General features: G+C 38.6%; 1 protein-coding gene across 2 annotated transcripts in view; it reads left to right on the top strand.

Moving 5' to 3' along the window:
- Positions 1-1180: 1180 nt before the first annotated feature.
- The window catches only part of EYA4 (EYA transcriptional coactivator and phosphatase 4), a 35252-nt gene continuing 15647 nt past the window's right edge, over positions 1181-20785 (top strand). The window contains exons 1-9 of one of the 2 annotated variants that reach the window (XM_010159285.1): positions 1181-1245; positions 1921-1923; positions 3118-3260; positions 3423-3545; positions 4542-4621; positions 5351-5531; positions 10409-10545; positions 12092-12175; positions 20676-20765. In XM_010159285.1, coding sequence (XP_010157587.1) covers positions 3158-3260; positions 3423-3545; positions 4542-4621; positions 5351-5531; positions 10409-10545; positions 12092-12175; positions 20676-20765 — 798 coding nt within the window. In that variant the 5' untranslated portion in view covers positions 1181-1245; positions 1921-1923; positions 3118-3157. The remainder of the gene's footprint in view (positions 1246-1920; positions 1924-3117; positions 3261-3422; positions 3546-4541; positions 4622-5350; positions 5532-10408; positions 10546-12091; positions 12176-20675; positions 20766-20785) is intronic. The other variant, XM_010159286.1, reaches the window with a different exon arrangement.

Genomic DNA, 20785 nt, shown 5'->3' with positions numbered 1-20785 from the left:
GTCCTACATGTTCTAAATGCATTTAAACTAGCCTGAAAAACAGTTTTGCGTATGTTCAAAGCAATAGATCTCAAGGATGTTAATTAGCCCTGGATGTGGAAATATATCATGTTTCATAAAATAGTTAGTAACCTAAACCTATTTGTCACTTATATAATTCTGAAAGTTCATTTCTACTACCATTACGAACAACTCAGGAAGAGGGTACGCTTTGAAGTACAACTATGATTGATTAGACTAAAGAAATTCCAGGGCTTCATTGTGTACTACTCTAATCTTTTGAAAAGTGAATGAGCAGCAGATGGCCTAATAAAGCCACTCTGTATGTTTGCCCAGTATGGATTAGCTCTGAAGGGATTGGTTCAACACTTTAGAGTACACATATATTTGGAATACATCTGTCTTAGTCAAGACATGGGAAAGAGAAACTTCGAACCACTTGGAATTAATCCAGCATCAGCACTGCTTCTGAATGAAATTTTAATGGGATATGACTATTGTTCTGTTAGCTTTCTTGGAAGAATGCAGCTGTGAATAGTATAGACGTGCAATTTTGATGGCTACTGGACAGGACTGTTTATGCTTACTTTTGAAATAAAAATATTGTTGTTAGAGGCTGTGTTCTAGCCGACGTGTTGATAAGGAATCGCATTTGTTTTCTAGTAGTCAATCCAGTATCCTCCAATACCTAAACTGACTGAAATTAACCACAGCCATACAAAACATATTTTTCCTAACCAGTATTAAACTTGTCAGTGTGAGGCTTTAAAAGTATGTACGTGTTATTTCAACCCCATGCAATACCATATGTTAAATCACAAGATTCTTTTTAACTCCCAATTTGTGTACAACTTGCAAATGTGAAAGATCTATGGTGTGTGGATCGCAGATTAGGTATGAAATACCCGCCTCTCCCATACATTCAGAAACAGGTCAGTCAAGCTGAAAAAGCACGACATACCCATACCAACTAAAGAGTTCTGTACAACACTGAGCAATTTGGGAGTTTTTAGATTTTTGTATTAATATGTTGCAATTCAGGTGACATCTAGTTCATTGAAAAGCTGTGCCTTTCAGTAAGTTTCTCTGCTAATGTGGCTGCACGAGTATTGAGACTGTTGGGCGGGATTGGTCTCATGCTGTTCCTAACTGCCGTACTCTTGTTTTCTGTTTTGCAGTAATAACAAGCAGTGGCTACAGCCCAAGATCAGCGCACCAGTACTCTCCGCAGATATATCCCTCCAAGTTAGTGTCTGCACCTCGTCTAGTCTTTTACAGGGAATTGACCTTGGCTGTAGGCAGTCCTGTGGTTTGTTGCAAACAAGTGTTCCTCAGCAGAAGAAACAGAGAGAAAGAAAAATACTTAATCCGCAGTACTGACTCTGTTATAGCTCGCTCTCTGACTGTTTTTTCCTCACGTAGCTGCAGACTAAGATCCTGCGCTGTGCAGAATGGTATTGCTGCACAAGAAATAGTTTCGAATATCTGCACACAACAGAAGGAAAAAATCAGACATCAGCATCTTAGTGGTGCTGGCAATGTAGACAGGCTTATTTTGAAGAAGACAGTTTATATTTAGAAATCACAATTGCGTGTGCAAGGACCATACTGAAGGGTAACCCTGTCATAGACCTTCCCAGTGCCAGCACTGCCAAACACTTCCAAATATTCATGAACCACCCTTTCCTTCTCCTATACCATAAGATTTAAAAAGCAAATAAATTTGATTAGTTTTTAATCTCTTTTTTTAATTATTATTTTAGACAATAGGTGTTGTTAGGAATGCAAAATTTATTTCACTTATTTTGAAGAAAACAGAGCAGTCACATGAATCCAGGAGCAGGAATTTTAGGAAAAAGCACCAAAGATGTTATGTGAAACTGCTGCAGTTCACAGCTTATCAGTTTGCTTGTTCTGCAGTCGGTGTTGTGCACAAAGGTGCTTGACTGCAGTATATGTCATCTGTGTTTCCCTGTATTCAGTACAGTGACCTGTGTGACTTTGATAGACTTTTTCAAGTTTCTTTAACAAGTTTGCATTCATATCATGATAGCCAATATTTATTGATACAGAAAGTATGTGCCTAAACTAAGAACAGCCCTCATTCCACTTAAAACAGGTTTTGGCAAACCATATCAGATACTTCTGGCCAAATACATTACATGGTTTAATAGAATTTTTAATCTACTGTTATAATTCATTGGCATCTAAATTAATGAGTAATCCTTTTCTGATAGTAACTGCTGCCAACTGTACTGAACTAATTAGAATGAAAAAAACTAAAAAAAAAAAAATTAGAATCTGAAATTTAGTCATGGCTTTTAATGGCCAGGTTTCAGTTAGCGTAATTCTGCAGAGTGTGTTTATTCAACTCTTGGTCCATAAAGTCTTATTTGACTTACAAAACAATCCAAGACAAATGCTTCTCTGTGTGCTTTTGCAACTCTGGAGGGCAAAAATTTTAAACTTGATTTTTTTCAATCTGCCCATAAAACCCCAGTATTCATAAATAAGAGGCCATTTTTATTTCCATTCTGTTTCTCTAGCCCATATTTTCCAAATGTTTAAAGCCCATCTGGTTACCAAAGTATTGCTGTCAATATTTTTCGTGCTTCTCTCAATGGGCATGACCCATCTCCCATTGAAGCTAGAGGCTAGATGTCTGTTGAAGCAGAACCCTACACAGAGGATGTATTGGAGTAGCTTTAATGTTCACCTCTGTATTTCCTTTATTCTTCTAGTGTAAGTTTCCCTCCAGTGGACTAAAAATGTATGGGGGCTTTTCTGATATAAGCATACTGATCTCAGCTGAAAGGGGTCAAATCCATAAAAAGCCATATTGCGGTGGCACAGTCCACCTTGAGCTGGATGCCGTGGCTTGAGAATTAAATTGTGGTGATGGGACAGCGCAAAATTTTCACCATGCCCTGGGGAATGTGAGACGGAATGGTTTTTCAGCTTATTTCAGTGGGGGATGGAATAAATCCCAGAAGAGGAGCAGTTGGCAGAATAATGAACTGCCTTTGGACGTCTTTAAACCTTTTTCTTTACTTCATTGCTTGAATCAACATACAAAGTATTTGTTGCCACAGTAATGATATTTTTCCTAATATTTAGGCCCTATCCACACATTCTTTCTACACCAGCAGCTCAAACAATGTCTGCCTATGCCGGACAAACCCAGTATTCAGGAATGCAGCAACCAGCGGTCTATACAGCCTACTCGCAGACAGGACAGCCGTACAGCTTACCCACTTACGGTATTTGACTTCTTATTACTTCACCTTCATAGAAGTAAGAGCAATCCCAACATGAACTTTTTTGCTTTCTTTTTTTTTTTTAATTTTCCCAACTGTAAGAAAGTATTTAAAGAATCAGTTGACAATTAATTTCTTATACAGATTTGGGTGTAATGTTGCCAGGCATCAAGACGGAAAGTGGGCTCTCGCAGACCCAATCACCACTGCAGAGTGGCTGCCTCAGTTACAGCCCAGGGTTTTCCACCCCACAGCCAGGCCAAACACCCTACTCTTACCAGATGCCAGGTGAGTAGCCACCACTGTCAAGGCTCATTCCATCCCACTGCTACCAATGGCCCCTCTTCCCTCATACTTATGATATGTTTTCCCTCCGTTTTTCTGTGTTCTGGCAAGTACTTTTATCACTGACAGCTAGTTTTACCTCTAAAATTTAAAGCTAAGTATTTTTTTTTTCCCAGTACTAATATAAATGTATGTATTCATTTTATTTATCTGTTATTTTAGATCTGCTCATGCAAGGCAGTCCCTATTTGCACTTTCATTTTGTTATGGGGTAAAGTCACATGGCAGGACTGGAAGCATTTGTTGTATTTATTAACATACACAAGTCACTTTTCCTTGTTTCCATGTGTCTGAGTATGACATCACTTGATACTTGTTTCTCTTTGGATTAACGTAATTTGTTAGAATTTCTCCCTAATTCACATTTATGCTTTCATTTATTACTCAATTATTAATTCACTTATTAACTTTTAATCATTGATAACCTGTTTTATTTGGATAATTTTTAAGCTTCATATACAACGGTTAATTTATTAACTATTAGAAATTAAAATATGAATCCTCTGACACATTGGAAGCAAGAACATGCCTTATCACAGATTGATTAGAAACACTGGATCATTTTTCTTTGGAAAGTTTTTGTTTCATAAGCGAACATACATTGAAGTGTTAGAACTTAGAAATCAAGGCAAAAGAGAAATAACAGTATTTGAGGAGAGATGAGACACTGCAGTAAACTGAAAAATGCTTTCTCAATCAGTGTAATGACTCAGTGCCATTATCTTCCTTGCACGGTGGAAAGCAGAATGTATGCCTGAATGTGTGGAAGTAGCGTTTCATTTCTTTTAAAGTTTTATTACAATGTTTTCTTGTTTAAATAGAAAATAAAAGTTGTTTGTTCTTTTGATTCGTCTGTATCTTAACATAGAATACTGTATTTAGAATTTTATTTAGATTCACAAGCAAGTTCTTGCAGTTAATTGTATTTTTTAATTTCAGGTTCTAGTTTTACACCATCATCCACTATTTATGCAAATAATTCTGTTTCAAATTCTACGAACTTCAGTAGTTCACAACAGGTATGAATACTAACATTTTTGTATGTCAATTACAAAAGGGTTTATATAGAATCATAGAATCACTAGGCTGGAAAAGACCTTAGAGATCATCCAGTCCAACCGTATCTGTCCACCACTAACCCATATCTCTCAGCACCTCATCCACCCGTCTCTTAAACACATCCAGGGATGGTGACTCCACCACCTCCCTGGGCAGCCTGTTCCAGTGTGTGATAACCCTTTCAGTGAAGAACTTCTTCCTTACATCCAATCTAAACCTCCCCTGACCCAGCTTGAGTCCATTCCCCCTCGTCCGATCATCTGTCATTAGGGAGAAGAGACCAACACCCACTTCTCCACAACCTCCTTTCAGGTAGTTGTAGGCAGTGATCAGGTCTCCTCTCAGCCTCCTCTAATATATATATAACTCTAATGATAGCATGATAATTTAGATCTGTTATCTTGAAGTAGACCTACTGTGGCTCAATGCTATTTTCTGTGTGAAGCCTAGCTTTCAGTGGAAGCCTTGTTGAATCATTTGGCATTTAAATACTTCAGCATCCTCCCTGTAGTCCTGTAGTAGACATCCTTAAATTTAAAAAATGTTAAATATCCCTAAATTTTAAAATAATCTAAGGTAAACCCCCAAAATGCTTGCAAAGTCAGATGATTGCACCCTTACAAATATTTAATGGAGAAACTACTCATTACTCTACTTAATTAAATACTCTGCTATATTTGCTGTTCTAGGATTATCCATCATATACAGCTTTTGGCCAAAATCAATATGCACAGTATTACTCAGCATCAACATATGGTGCATATATGACCTCAAACAACACAGCTGATGGCACTTCATCATCATCAACCTACCAGTTACAGGACTCTCTCCCTGGCCTGACTAGTCAACCAGGTACAGACTTACATTCAGGTGAAAATATTTTTTGTATTTTATTCTGTACTTGTATAAAGACAAGATTTCCCTATCCAACTTGTCTGAATATTGACATTTTAAACTCATGCCTTTCAGAAAACTGTATTATGCAAACCAGCCAAAAGAAGCCTTGGTTTTTTTTCTTTGTTTAGTTAGGAAACCTGTCTCGTTTGTTTGTTAGTTCAATAAAGCTCTTTGCAGACTGAGATGTTTGTATGTGGAAGGAGCAGGCCTGAAAAAAGTTACATCAGTCTGGTAGGGATCTGTTAGTGCTGAAAACAACCATGTGGTAACAAACCTTTAGTAAATTTTGAAATAAAAATTACTGATATTGGGACATTGCTGTATCCAACTACATGTTCTCAAGTATTGCTGTAAAGGTATACAAGCTGTGTTTCCTAATTCACAAACTTGGGTATCTAAGAATAGAGCAATTGGTTATTAGCACAAGTCTCTAAAAAAACATCAGTGAAGTAGTTGCAGTAACCAAAAGGGACTGGGTTTGCCTGCCCAATTTTGCCCATCACACACATCACTGCAGCACCAGGCTCTGGGCCTCAGCTGTATTCCCAGGGAACTGTTCCCTGCTAATGGCAGCTCTTCCTTTTTTTTCTTGTTATCATTAAAAAGTTGAAATTTTAATTGCATGAGTTGAAAGTTTTCTTTGCCAACAGTTTTCCTCAGGCTGATTTTTAAAGACAGTGTATGTGTGTTTGTGGGATGGTATGGAATGGATATAGGGAGATACACATTCCCTTGGATTTTGATCAAAGCATGAAATGGTATTCAGTAGTCTCAGAATGCAAATTTAGGAATAAAAAGCTAAGAGGTAACTTGAAATCAATCAAATGAAATTTCAACAGTTGCAGGACATCCATAACAAAAATCATATGTGAAGTATTTTTAAAAGACTGTGAGCAGTACTCAGAAGTGATGTTTTGAAAATTGTGCATGTCCTGTATACTTTTCCTTGTCCTTTGTTATTCCCACATATTCTTGAGAAAATCAGTGTCTTGTATTGTCTCTCTGCAAGGTCTCCACGGCATGGGAGGCTTCATGCTGGAGATGAACCAGTGTATGAGCATCTTTGATAAAGTGGTTCTTCAGTGTTCTGGTTTTAACATTTTCCTCTTGCTTTATTGAATCTCTGATGCTGCTCATAGATGCAGTGGGAGAAGGCAATGACATATGTTTATTAGGCATGTGTTGAATATTGGAGAGGCTAAAAAATTTCAAACATTGCAAGAAAAACTGTTGTCTTGTATGAGATACAGTACAAACTCTTCTTGAGGGTAAGGTTTTCAGTACTCTGGTACTAGAATTTCTCACATTCTTTTAAGTTACATGCTGAAGTTTTTCTTTTATCAGCATTGGCCTCATTTCTAAAGCAAACGGAGGATAAGAAAATGAAGTTGCTCCTTTACCCTGCTGTTGGTCAAAAGAAAATCAAGCAATTTAGCCTACAGTTGTTCAAAAACCCATGCACTACTGACTTCTGCAGTTCTAAAATAGATGCATACCTTGCGTTCAAGTAAGAGACAGCTGCTCATTCTGATTTAGAGATTAGCATAATGAAATAAAGTTGGCTTTAAATATCTAGAACTTACAAGGTACAGTGATTAGTTATAGTACTGATTAATGGATAATTACGCAATCATGTACAGCATTGACCCAAGCAGAAGCCTGAGGCAACTCGTAATGGCTAATGCTAAATGAAGATTGAAGTTATTTACTTCACTTTTTAGATACTTTCAGAGAACATTTAGAACAAGGCTGGTTTTATATTTTATTTTTGGTAGATTAGAGTAAACCCAGTCATTGAGAACAGATGTTTTAATACATTACTGTAAAAATGAGTCTTGATTTGTTGTAAAATATTGAAATGTTATAAATATGATGACTTTTGGGGTAATAATGTAAACATTCAACTTAATTAAGTTCTGCCTTTTCATTTCTGGAGTTTTATTTTGGGATATTTCTTCCACTGTCAGAAAAATTTAGGAAATTATATTTTCATACAGAACTCTTGCATACTGAGAACATCTTTCGAAGTCAGTGTAGGATCTTTCTACATGAGAATTATGGTTATGAAGAACCTTTTTGCACATTTGTACATTTACCAAAGTATATTTTGCTGTTCTTCTTATGGAGAAAGAACTAAGATAATGTGACTTAATTGATTGCTCCAGTGCCTGCAGTGTCCTTACTGACATCAACACCGTTCGCTGGGAATAGAAATTATTAGTCAACAAGAACTCTCTCTCCCTTCTGTAGGGACAGAGTAAAACCAGCATGGGAACATTGTTTATTAGATATTATTATTGCTGCTCGTTTCTTAACAAAGAAGAGTTTGGGCTGAAGAGAAACTACTATAGAATGCATATGATCCTTATCCGAATCAGGACAGACCCACCTAGTGATATCTAGAATAAATTCTCAAATTCCAGGTTTGAAAAAATCTTTTTATCTTCTGCCTGAAAGTTTGTCTCTGCTCTGCACAAGCAGAGAAGCGCATTGGTTTTACGACATTGAACTAGTCATTACCTAGTTCAAGAAAAAAGTAGTAGTATCTTCTTCCAGGTGATAGAATGATTTGAGTACTTTCCCAGGTTGTGAGACAGACAGATTTTGATTTCCTCCTGTTTCATGGAGGAAAACACTGGAGAGTAAAGGGGTGTGTATTCTTGGTCATGAAAATATGTCTATATTTCAACCAGCATGCCCAGGAGAAGGCAGTGGAACCTGGATTATGTCCTTCTCACAGTAAATGTCCTAACCAAATGCTAAGGAACTAACTTTCTTCTTGTTCTCCCCTTTCCTTGAATCTTGAATTCTTTCCTCACAATATCTAGAGCTCCCATTTGGGAATGTGACATTATCGGCTGAAGCCTTATTCTTCCAAGAAATACAACCGTATTTTTCCAGTCGAGATAGATAAATATATCTTCCCACTGTATTTATTTTAATAATCTTCTGTATGTAGTTCACTGTAAGGTATAAATAAATGATGGAATAGATTAAGAATTTAACTGTTGTTTTACATTATGCACAGTTTCTTAATTGAGACTGCAGTCTATTTTTCTTCTTAGAGCTTGCTGGACCAGAATTGGATTTTTCTTTGTTGTGGAGGGAGAATGAGGTGAATGACCCAGGGAAGATCACAGAAACAGTCATTCACAGTAGAAGGGATCTATGTGGGTCTTTTGGTCCAACCTACTCATGGACAAGCCAACTTAGATCATGTTGCTCAGGGCTGTGTCCAATGGAGATTTAAGTATCTCCAAGGATGGAAAATGCACAGCCTCTCTGGGGACCTGTCACAGGGCCTGACCACTCTGAGTCAAGGATTTTTTCTTTGTACCCAATGGGAGCATCCCTTGCAGTGATTTCTATCTGTTTCATCTTGTCCTTTCTCTGCATACCTCTCTGAAGAGTCACTCAGCCTTTCCTCTTGCATACTCAGCCCCTTAACTGTCTTGGTGGCCTTCACCTGGGCTAACTCCAGCTTGTCAATTGTTTCCTTTCTACTCGGAAACACAAAACTAGACATTTTTCCAGAAGTGGTCTTGCAAGTTCAGAACAGAGCAGAAAAATGACTCTCCTTGATCTGCTTGACACTTAGGGACTCTTTAGTGAAAATTAAGGATGTTCAGATACCAGCTCAGAATCAGATGCATCGTAGATGATTCTTGGGAAATGTTTTTACCAAGTGTTACTGTATTCTGCAGAAGTGCCATCATGAGCACTTTTAACAAATATTACCAAAGTGGCCCAGAAACACAGGATTACATGCAGCACAAGGACTGCCTTGACTCAAAGTCTGTAGTAGATGTAAGATCTAAGCTTTATCCTTTCCTTCTTTAAGGGAGAAAAATTAAATTGTTCATAGGATAGATGATGGATGATTTATGTCATTTGACACTGAGGAACCTAGCCAAACTGCATTTATTGCTAGCACTTTTAAAAGGGCATTAAATGTATGAGCTATGGCATAAAAATACTTTGTAAGGGAAAGTTTCACACCATCCTTCCTGGAGCTACCTTCTTCAGTCTGTCTGTCTTACATAGTTACTGGTTTGTGATCACCTCTAAAGTCCTTTGTTACCAGTAGAGGCAAAGAGTTTAAATGGGTAAATCAGGGATGGGTCTCTGTTAAGAGCAACTCTACTGTGCCACATCAGAGGTCCTTCTAGCACATCTTCTCTCCGACAGCAGACAATAGCTGATGCTTAGAGAAAGATGATCAGAATGTAGCAAGTATGACTTCACCCTCTTTCTGGTAGTAACTGAAATAATGCATTTAATATTATGACTTTCTTCTGCCAATTTATGGGCAGAAGTAAGGTGAAAAAAAAAGTGAACTCTACTGAAGAGCAGGTGACATGGGAGGAGGAGATGAAGCAGGAAGCTGACTGGCTCTTCTGGCACGTGGGTGAGTGCCAAAGGGTGTTCTGGTAAGTGTTAATGCAGGGCTTGGAAATAAGTCTAACTGAACTCCAAATGTGGGAAATGAACTATGACTAAAGGCACCTCATGTTTTGAGAAGTTATTAGTGTGACTTAAAATACATCTTACTTGGATATATCAGTATTTTGGATGTGTATTTGTTTATATGTCTGTACATGCATATGTGTCGTTTTAATCCTTCCCTTGTTCCCTTCATTGTTACCCATGTTTTGTTGGTAAAGTCAGAAGTGGTTTTGGTATCTGCCTGTTCCATCTACATAAGGCAAACCATGCCATCACTCATTTTGTACAACATCTTCAGGTGCATCTTGTGGTTGAGTCTGCATGCAGACATGGCTAGCTATGAGGAAAGAAGCTTATTATTTAAAAAGCAGCACTAATTTTGCCATGATTGGTTGACTTTACAGGTGAGTTTGACACAGTGCAGAGCCCCTCCACGCCAATCAAAGATCTTGATGAGAGAACATGTAGGAGTTCTGGGTCAAAGTCTCGGGGTAGAGGGCGGAAGAATAATCCATCACCCCCTCCGGACAGTGATTTGGAGGTATGCCTGGAGTAATTGATGAATGGTCATGTGGCGGCTTCTTCTGATGTAAAGTAAATTCTGAAAGCTACAGCTCTAGAAATAGCTTAAAGCATTTTAGAAAACATCATGGACTCGGTCTCACCAACTGAATATAACAGATACTATCTGCTGTTTTAACATACATGCACAATGAAACACTACTCTTCTGAATGACAGAGTTAGGCAGAAAAGTAAATGTGATTCAGCCTTGCCCTTTTTAGCTCTAAGATTGTGGGTTTCAGTTTCTCATGCAATAGAACACCAGAATTGTTGAGACTTCCATATTCAAAATTGTCATGTTCTGTTCTTTTTTTTTTTAATAGCAAATCTCAAATATGTTGCTCAGCTTAATTACATGTGTTTATGAACACAGTATAAATATGCAGGATCATCTAGCCATGGCCTTTCAAATACTTAAGCACAGGTTTGTCCTTGTGCTTTGTAAGTAACGTCAGTGGATTTCAGCGAGGCGGCTTACATCAGCAGAGTTATGGCTGTACTTAAGTATGTGCAAGATCAGTGCCTTAGTGAAGAAATATATCTGCCTAATATATGGGGTGACGATTTAAAACACAAGTGACCTCTTAGCAACAGAGTAATTATAGTCTTATTACTCCAGCGTTAGCAGTGCGCTGCTGTACAGCAGCAGGAGGAGGAGGGAGCGGGGTGCCCGTGTGTATATGCAGCACTCCATCTCTGGCACCATGGGAACAGGCTGCCCGCCGGTTCAGTGTGTCCCCTGATGCCATCGGACTGGCACTGGGAGCCAGCAGCCCTGGCCAGCCCTACTGCTGTGCCTTCTCTAACCGGCTCCTGGCACAGCAGCAGACCTGGTGGAACTTGGCTGGCCGCACAGCCACTCCTGGGGTGGCAGGGTGGGCTGCAGCACCAGGCACTGCATGTAAATGACATTGCTTTTATACAGAAAATGTTAACACATACTTTGCTATTCAAAGGATTTAAGTTTTCCAGTGAAAAGACTCTAACTTTTTACACTTCAGTTTTCCTGTTTCTTTTATAGTTTACCAGTGAAAATGAACCCCTTGTCAATATAAGGAGTTTCTCCTTCCCCCCCCCTTTTTTTTTTCTTGAGTTAGAATAATTCATTTTATCCTACAGCATTATTTGCATTCTGTATGACATTATATGTGGCATATAGCACTTTTACCCAAGACTTAGTTCTAGCTATGCAGGAGAACCTTGAATCAGTAAGACTTGCAGGAAATTGAGAATACTCTTTATACTTAACAATTATGTTTAACCCCCGTGACGTTTCTGAAATCTGTGTTATGCAGCTGTTTTGAAAAGCTTTTTAGGGGACAAATAAATGGTTGAAGAGTTCAAAAGTTGCTCTCCTTCTGACTTTTTACCATGCATGATAAACTGTTATTGCTGATTTTCAGGGAAAACTTGCTTGGTTAAACGATTTGTTAAACTTTAGCACTGAGTTGACTTTCAGTCACCTGGGTGGAATGGTGGGTGGTGTTATTTTTTTAATAATACTATCCCTTCTTCTTTATTTCAGCGTGTATTTGTGTGGGATTTGGATGAAACAATCATAGTTTTTCATTCACTGCTCACAGGATCCTATGCACAGAAGTACGGCAAGGTATGTGAACCATGAATTCTGCATCGATTCACTGGGTCAGAGTGATGTGGCCTGCACGCGTTCCTGTTTTTCACCTTACGTGTTCATCACGGTTTGGGGGGTAAGAGTACAGTAAACCTCGTTTTCAGAGCGTTACTGTGGAAAGTCAAGGAGAGAAATGCAACACAGATGCTAAGCGTAATATATGAGGCAGGGCTGAAGCAAAGGGAAGAATTTATAGCGGAATAAGGATGAGTTCCTGAGGTACGTTGGAAGAAACATTGCAGGGAGATAATAGAGTTAATGGACAAATGGAAATAACTGACTGTTGGGATGCATAGATGAAGAAATAAGAAATAAACTGGAGCGATGGATGAATTTATGGTGAAACTGAGGCGTTGGAATTTGCAAGGAAGAGACAGGCCTGCTTCAAGGCCAACTGCAGATGTTATTCTTTGACTCCCCATCTTTTCCGTTGGCTGGCTTCGGGGTGAGTAATGCCGGGGAGTGAATCCCTTTCTCAAGCAGACAGTTGTACTCATCCTCTCCCCTCTGATGAGGTCCAAAAGCAGTTCAGGTCACAGAGCAGAGAGCAGGAGGAAGAGTGAGAGAGGCAGGTGTGGCAACCCTCAGGGGTGGGAGCTTCCCTGCTGAGTCAGAGCTGGTGTGGGAGCCCAGGGAATGGTGCGTGGGCAAGGGGAAAAGGGACCAGGGACCGGTGGGAAGACCAGTGCATAGCAGCAGGAGTGAACTGGGAGGGGTAGAGCTAAAGGCCTGGATAGAGCAATAAATTAGGGCAAATGTATGCAAGGGAAGAGAATGGACAGGGAGATTATTGGTACGCAAATACATGGATGCAGGTTTTGTAGGTGTTGTGCCATTGCCCATACTGTGTCAAAGGGCTTGTTTTTAGCCTAAGTTTCATGCCTCTTTATTGTGGCCAGAATCAGATGCTCAAGAAAAGGACATAAGAAACAGTACATTTAGAGAAATATTTTCCACACACACCTCCCCAGCCTGTGGGTTAGCAATGTCCTTAAGCTAGATCTGTGAGCTATAACCATGGATGGGCCAGTCCTCCGTTTTTTCAGACAGCTGTTATTAAAAGACAATGCTAATAGGAAAACTCACAGGCCTATTAAAAAAAAAAAGTGTTTTTGGAATGCTAAGATAAGGGTAGTTATTCATGTCTTGTAAAACACAGCCTTGCTTGTTTTGCAGTTTTAGAGTGCCAAATCAGTGCACCTTTCAGTACTCTGTCAAAAACCCCTGCTGTTTTTCAAACACTGTAACAACAGTGACTGTCAGAACTATTCCTAACATAGTTATCAAAACGAGAGAGAAACCTAGCCAAACATGAACAATTTTATAATTTTTGAGTGCAACCCACAGACTGCTACAGAACTTGCTGAGTTGCCCCAGTGATGTAGTCATTCCTTTCATTCTTTTTTGATTGAGCCTGTAGGATGTTTACATCCCATGCACCATCTCACATAATATGTGAGTAAAAACTAAGTCATCTTTAATACAAAGTTTTAAAAGTCACAGCACATTTTGTGGCTCACAAACCTCTGAGAATACCTTTGAAAGCGGTCTTAGAGACAGCAGCAGAAGTGTAATTCTTCTTGGTTTCTCACTTTGTTATGACTAGGGACATTTGAAAAAATCCCAGTACCACTGTTCTTTAAAAGCACATCTGCTGCTATAATTGACTCTCCATACAGAGTCTTTAGAAACAGTAATGGCAAATTAACAGACAGTAGTAATCATAGCAGATAAAGTTGTTTTGTATAAACTAAAAGTATCTCGAGGGCAAGTGAAATTAATGTAGTTATACTGCTGAGATCAGCATAAATAAATTAATGTAATGAATAACCATGAAGCAAAAGGAGAGTAACTTTTAAGTAAAATCCTTTTTCTTCTGTACTGATAGGTAGCAACCATAGAAGTAGGGAAATGTGTTCCTTTCCAGAGACTGTAAAATAAAAGTAGTAGACTTTTTCCTTCCTTCAGTGACTACCGTTGCCATATTGATAGAGAACTCATTGGGAAGGTAATGACTAATTGCCAATGTATTTTGTTGACTGCAAGGAGGCTAGAGAAGTAGGAAAGAGAATACAGGGAGAGCTTATCATGAGTAGGCTTTAACTTGTGCATGTCATTGAAGTGTTGCTGGAACTTAAGATGGGATGTGTCTGAGCCTAAGTGCCTAAGAGATTAGAGATGGGAGAAGGGAAAGATAACGCAGCTGGACCTCAGTCAGTCTCTGGTGCATGACCTGTTTGGCAGATGTGGCCCTTATCTTTTCTGCATATGATTTCCATCTGTAAACAAGGTGCTAACGCAGGCTGAAGTCTGGATTATTAGGAGATTTGGGTTTCTATGAGAGTAAATAGTCCATGAATTGTAAGGTTCTCAGTGAAAATCTTGTGAGCACATAGGTCTTTCAAAAGTGTTGAGAGAGGTGTTTATCTTGGAAAAGTGGTATAAAATTGTTACTTCACAATGAAGAAAAAAAAAAGAAAGAAAAAAACAGGATAGTGTAAAATAGTGATGATACAAAATTATTTAACTGTGATGATTTGCTGTCTGATTCTTAAAAATAAAGGTGTGTAATGTTACATAGATGCTCAGCTATGCATACTATGTTCTTCCATATGCATTTTGTGAACCCATTTTGTATAACATAATCATGTTACTCCCCAAAAACAACAACAACAAAAAATCACAGAAAAAGCAGAGCTTTGCCCTTCCCTCATATTTAAATATTCCAAATGCAATTCATGAGTCTTTAATGTGAACATTGCTTTAAGTGAAGGTATCTTCTTACACAAAGTGTGCTCATTTCATACTTTCAAGGAGTGAGATACTGGGTTTAGAGCTAGTGTGCATATGCAGACAGGCAAGGATTTTCACCTCAGTTTTTTCTCATCTTCTCCTTGACACATAAACTTTCATCCTCCTTTTCCACTAGATCTTGCTCTTTACCCTATTTCTTGCAGTAACTGGGTGAAAACGAAACATGCAGAAAGGAGTCTTCTGCTCTCTCTGCTCTGCTCCAATTCAGGCTGAGCAGGACATGCAGTGAGGGGAGGTGCAGCATGTGGAGGTAGCACTCACGCAGTCATGGCAAGGTGGAGGGACCAATAATTGTGTGCAGGAGCACCTGAGAGCTGCAGTGGTACCAGCCGACAAACAGTCTCTCTCTCAAAACATTTCAACAGTTTAACAAGCAGTTGAAGTAGAAGAGAAAAGGGAAGGGCAAACCAAGCAGTCTCGAGGAGGGATAGGCAATGGGACATTCATTGGCAGAGGTTAAGGTTGAGGAAGGCCTGGATCCAGCAGTCAAGTTTCAGGTCATGTGTTTGTCAAGAGAACATCAGATTTCTGACTTATGCCTGAGGATTCCTGAAGTTGAGAATGGACACTCACTTTGTTATTTAAAGTACAGAATTTACCAGAGGAATATTATGTGGCATTCTGTTTTCTACCTGTGGGTGTCTCTGTCTGACTTTTGGTGTAGAGGTTTCTTTATTGAGCTAGTTAAAGCTAACATAAAAAGAGAATAAAAACTACACTTGATGTCTGTTAGGTTTCAGGGAAACTGTGCAGCTTCTCAGCAGTAAGAGTACCTCTTGTTGTTCAACTCGTTAGCTCATCTGCTTCGTCCTTCATAAAACTGGTACATTTCTATTTTTAATTATTTACTGCAGTAGTAAATTATGGACGTTGCCATTTGAGCTGTTATATTGTGACTTGTGTGGCTGATGATGGTTTTTGCAGCTGAGCACCAGTTGGCAGATACCATTTTCTACAATGCTGAGCTCTTAAGTAAGGATTTGCTGACGTGACAGGACAAGTGTTAGGAGATGTCATCATCTGTTAAAATTTATGAGATACATTCTTAGTCCCTGTGAACAGTGTGTATTCTTTGTTCCATTACATTCCAGTTATTCTTGCTGATTTAAGGCTGAATAAGCTGGAGTTTTGTCTACCTCTGAGCATTTATATTTCATGCATTTCTCCCAGGTCATTCCAGAGCTCAAGGATGCCCAGACAAATGCTGTGGCTCAAGATGAAACTGGTAAAAAGAGTGAAAGTCACTTGTGACCTTAGAAAGGGGAGAATGATTTTCAAGTGCAAAAGTCACAACAAATTGACAATTTATCATCACATTAGGACATTTTTGATAGCATTACTAATGCAGAAACTTGTTGGGGAGTACATTAACCATGTACACTTCTCTGGAAAGGGCTCAGAAGTTTTTTATTGCTTACTGTTTGCTTGTCCAGTCATTAAACAGAAAAGTTTTGTCAACATTAGCACCCATGATGATATTCCCAAATTCACTCATAAATATGCTGTTGTCTGCCTATATTAATAGTGTGTCTCTTATGACCTCCAGTTGTCCTGTCCATTCACTCCCTCATTGTCTGAGGCCTCCGAGCCCATTTTCCTACTGCCTTCTAGAGAGTGTGGAACAGAAACTCCCTATGGAGTATGTGATTTTTCCTTCAGAAGCCATCAGATATGGTTATTAAGGAGAGCTGTATTCTCTTCCTCCATTGCCACCCACATGAAGCTCTCCTGGGAACAAGTGTTCCCTCTAAGAGAGTGAGGGCTGAACGTAAATCTGAGATTCCTACATAAAGTATGGAAGTGTCTAACTTAAAAATATTGGTGCTTAACTTAAGCATTTCCACTTTTTCTGGAGGTCAGTGGTGGTGTAAATCTGTTCAGGACAGCCATCCCTTGAAAATCTATTCTTACAATATTATTAGTGTATTTTGCTTGTTTTCTTGCATATTTTCAAGGCTTCACAAATACAAATTCCTGTCACAATTAACCTACCTGACAGTCTTATTTATCTATTTGTTTTCTGAGATTTTATAAGAAAAGTTTGGTATGTTTGTATTACTTTTTCCATTAAATGAAATTATTTTGAATATCTTGGGCTGAAACCTGACCTTCCAAGACAATATTAAATAGTTTTCTTCAACTAATGGACACTGAGCTTTTTGGGGCTTTGTTCCAGTCATTTTCCTGTTGGTCGCAATATTTAAATATTGGTCCTCCCAGGATATTTTTACCTAGTGTCCCAGGAGTCATTTCAGTGGATGGACCACTCTAGTATAGAAGTCCACAGACAGACAGTCTGGCTCCACTTTAGTGCCTTCATACTAACGTAACTAAAATGATTTGTATTTTGGTATACAGAAGTGCTGTAGCTAGTCTTGACTCTTTTGCACGCTAATGATATCTGGCTAAAATCGTGCCTCTGAGGGCCAAAAAGTTGTGCTTCTTTATTCTGCAAATTAACTGGGGAAAACGTCTAGATTTTTCTTATTATTATTGTTTCCTCTTTTGTGCATGCTTGCGCATAGCAGCACAAAATACCACTTTGGCAGAAGCTCAGTCTTCCTTTTATTCAGTTTCTCAAACCTGTATCAGCTGCACACATTTCTTACTTTCTTTTCAACACTCAGTTCTTTGTGCCACTTGAGTCAGTCTGCAACTTCCGTTTCAGGTGGAAAGATAGTAAAACGATGATTGGGATGTTCCTCCACATTGTGCAGCATTATAAAACCACAAAACCCTGACAAATCTGCTTTGTCTGTCTACTTTTATATGTGAAGGAATGAACTTAACATGGCAAGAGCTGGATTGTGATGTTTAATTCTTGTTAAACAGTTGCAGTGCAAGTTTTGGCCAAGTTATTAAAGGAAGAATTGTTCACGTCTTGAGAATTCAATTCCAATGACTCTTCTTAGCAGAAGTTGTTATGGGGAGATCCCAGACTGATTTCATGCTAAGCTGAAATGAATTCTTCTGCTTCATTTTATTTTACGTATAGTACCTAGCAATATCCTACTCATGCCTTTGTTAAAACAGGAACATAGGAAATCTCATTTTAACAGTAATAAAGTCAGGCATAGTTGGTTACAAAAATAGTACTAATAAGAAAATCATAAAAGCTTTGTCACATTTACGTCTTTCAACTATACTAGGCAAGGCAGGAAATTGTGATACATAGCTGGTAGTTTCTGTAAAAATAAATTGGATTATAATGGAATATGTTATAGCAAATTTCCGCATTTAAGTTTGCTTCTACCCAGGAAGGGGGAAAAAAGAGGCTGAGAATCAAAAGTCTGAGATTCCAGTCTTGGAAGCACTCCAGTGCATAACGTAACTCACATAAATAATAATGAGTTACCACCTGTGCATAAAGTTATGCACATGCCTTAGTGTTCGTAGCATTGAGGTAAAGCAGCATATTGCAAATACTCTTTATTATATTGTATTTAGGAAGAAAACCTTATAATTTACTGTGAACAGAAAAAATGTTAGAGAAAGGAGAGAGAAACACATGTTTATATGTGATGACATTTTGATAAAAGCATTATGGCTTGAAGAATCTCATGAGTCCAGAGTATTTTGATGATTTGTGGTCGAAGTATCTTACATGAGTTCTGCAAATCTGTTAACGTGCGTTCCTTAATCATCCTCTTGGAAAACTGACCTTTGCACTTGCTGCTGCCTTCAGCCACGTGACTTTCAGAGCCAGTGAACACGACTGCAGAAGACATAGAGGATGAAGTTATGTTACTGAGCACTGCGTTTGGTTTTTACTTCTGAAAGGTAGTCTAGACCAGGTCAAGGGTCAACATAAAAATATTTCCTTTCACTGACAGAGGACTGGGTCTAACTTTGGATCATTACAATTTCTTGTACACTGTTCTCCCTTCAAGTCTGACTTTTTCATGAGCAAGGGTCAAAATAGTCTACGTTTCAGAATTTACCGCTAGTTCTTAAGTGCTTGAGGGCAGAAGCCATCTTTTATTCTGTCATTGTGAAGCCCTGGAGTAGCAGATGTCTGATCCTGATTGGGAAGCCTTTGATCGTAGTACTAACAAATGATCATTTGAGGTTTTGTGTGATTTTATTGCCAGATGCTGGTAAACTTTTAGATTTTTAATCTCAAGGTATGTAACAAAGGATTTCTGAAAACTTGCTAGTGTCAATCAGAGTTAAAACGATTAAATAAAGATTATTTTTTTCTTTATTTTAATAAGAAAAGGATCACATCTATTTAAAAAGTCCATTGCAGTACATTAAGGTAAAAAAGTTAACCCCACCATCTCAGGCAGATGATTATGGCAACGGTAATACTAGTTACCAGGTTGCAGCTAAGCATCAGGAACTGTCCATGTGCATTCTTATTCTAAAACAAATGTAGGATAATGCAGATTGGCTTAACATCTTTCCTAGCAAGCCTAGCAAAGTTACAATTAATTATCTCATATTTACAGTACATTGTACTCTCTCAGACATGCTGTCATTGCAGATCTGTAGATTTGTGGTATCATGCTGAGGTACAGTCATTTGATAATATGAAAGCTGACCTATGGACAGATGCAACATTTTGAATTAACCTCATCCAGGGACAGGAATCCTGTATTTCATGAGAAATGAGGGGATGATCTGTAGCAAACAAACAAACTTACATATGGTTTGCCATTCCTGTGGACCACCTACGGATTTGTGCCATAGATGATAGGCATGCTGAAGATCTGTTAGAAGAACACTTACAGGCACTTTGTTGAATGAATACCTGCAATAAAATTGTAAAGTAGAGCCTGGATATTCATCAGTGAGTGCCTGCATGGAAGAAGGGTAGATATTGACACAGAGAAGGACCAAGTGCACCGTTTGAGGATACATACTGGAACAGCAGAAACTGTGGGAAATAAGTGATATAGGCCTAAGCGTAAACAAGGCAGTGATGATTTATCTGAAGTGAAGCTCCATTTGGGGAAGGTTCAGACTACCTTTAGTATTTTTGTAAAGCAGAGACATTAGAAATTGAAAATTACACACACCTTCCTGTCAAGAGTGTAGGATAATTGCTTACAAAGTAATCGTTTGGTAGAGATGACTACCTTTCCTAGTTCAGTTTATCATGACCTTGGCAAGGACTTCCGTGTGCCCAAAAGTTGCAAAAAAAAAGCCAAGAGATCAGAGGAATTGTGCGGTGGACTGGGTGTCACATGGAGTAATTTTGTTCCTACATCTGCTACTGGTTCAGTGCATTGGGTCAGAAAAATTAGTTACCCCTCCATGACTCAGCTTTTTTCTGCCCACAAACTGACAGGCAAGATAGTTATATATTTTTATAAAAGGCTCAGGGATGAAAAATGCTTATAACAATAAATACTGGTTTTCTTACATATATCTTTTGTAAGAATGCAGGTTTACATATGGCCACTGCATTTTTCCCTGTCAGTTTAGCCAGGTTACAAACGCCTTGACTTTCCAAAAACTTGGTGTTTCAACATCCCCGTTTCCCCTCAGCAGTCGCTTCTGGTAGCATTATATTAAGGTAGCTTAATACTGAAAGGATTTTAGAGAATTTTCCCGCAGTGTTAATTTTTCAAAGCACTTTGTATACAGCAGTTTTAAAAGTAATTCTGATGTAACTTGAAGGTGTTTAAATAGTTAACCTTGCTTTCTGTTTTTTAAGGATCCACCAATGGCAGTGACCCTTGGACTGCGAATGGAAGAGATGATTTTTAATCTTGCTGACACACATTTATTTTTTAATGATTTAGAGGTAAGACTTGAACATAAGCG

This window comes from Eurypyga helias, unplaced genomic scaffold, assembly GCF_000690775.1.
Source record: "Eurypyga helias isolate BGI_N326 unplaced genomic scaffold, ASM69077v1 scaffold9639, whole genome shotgun sequence".
NCBI classification, from domain to species: Eukaryota; Metazoa; Chordata; class Aves; order Eurypygiformes; family Eurypygidae; genus Eurypyga; species Eurypyga helias.
This window is presented reverse-complemented; position numbering and strand designations above follow the sequence as displayed.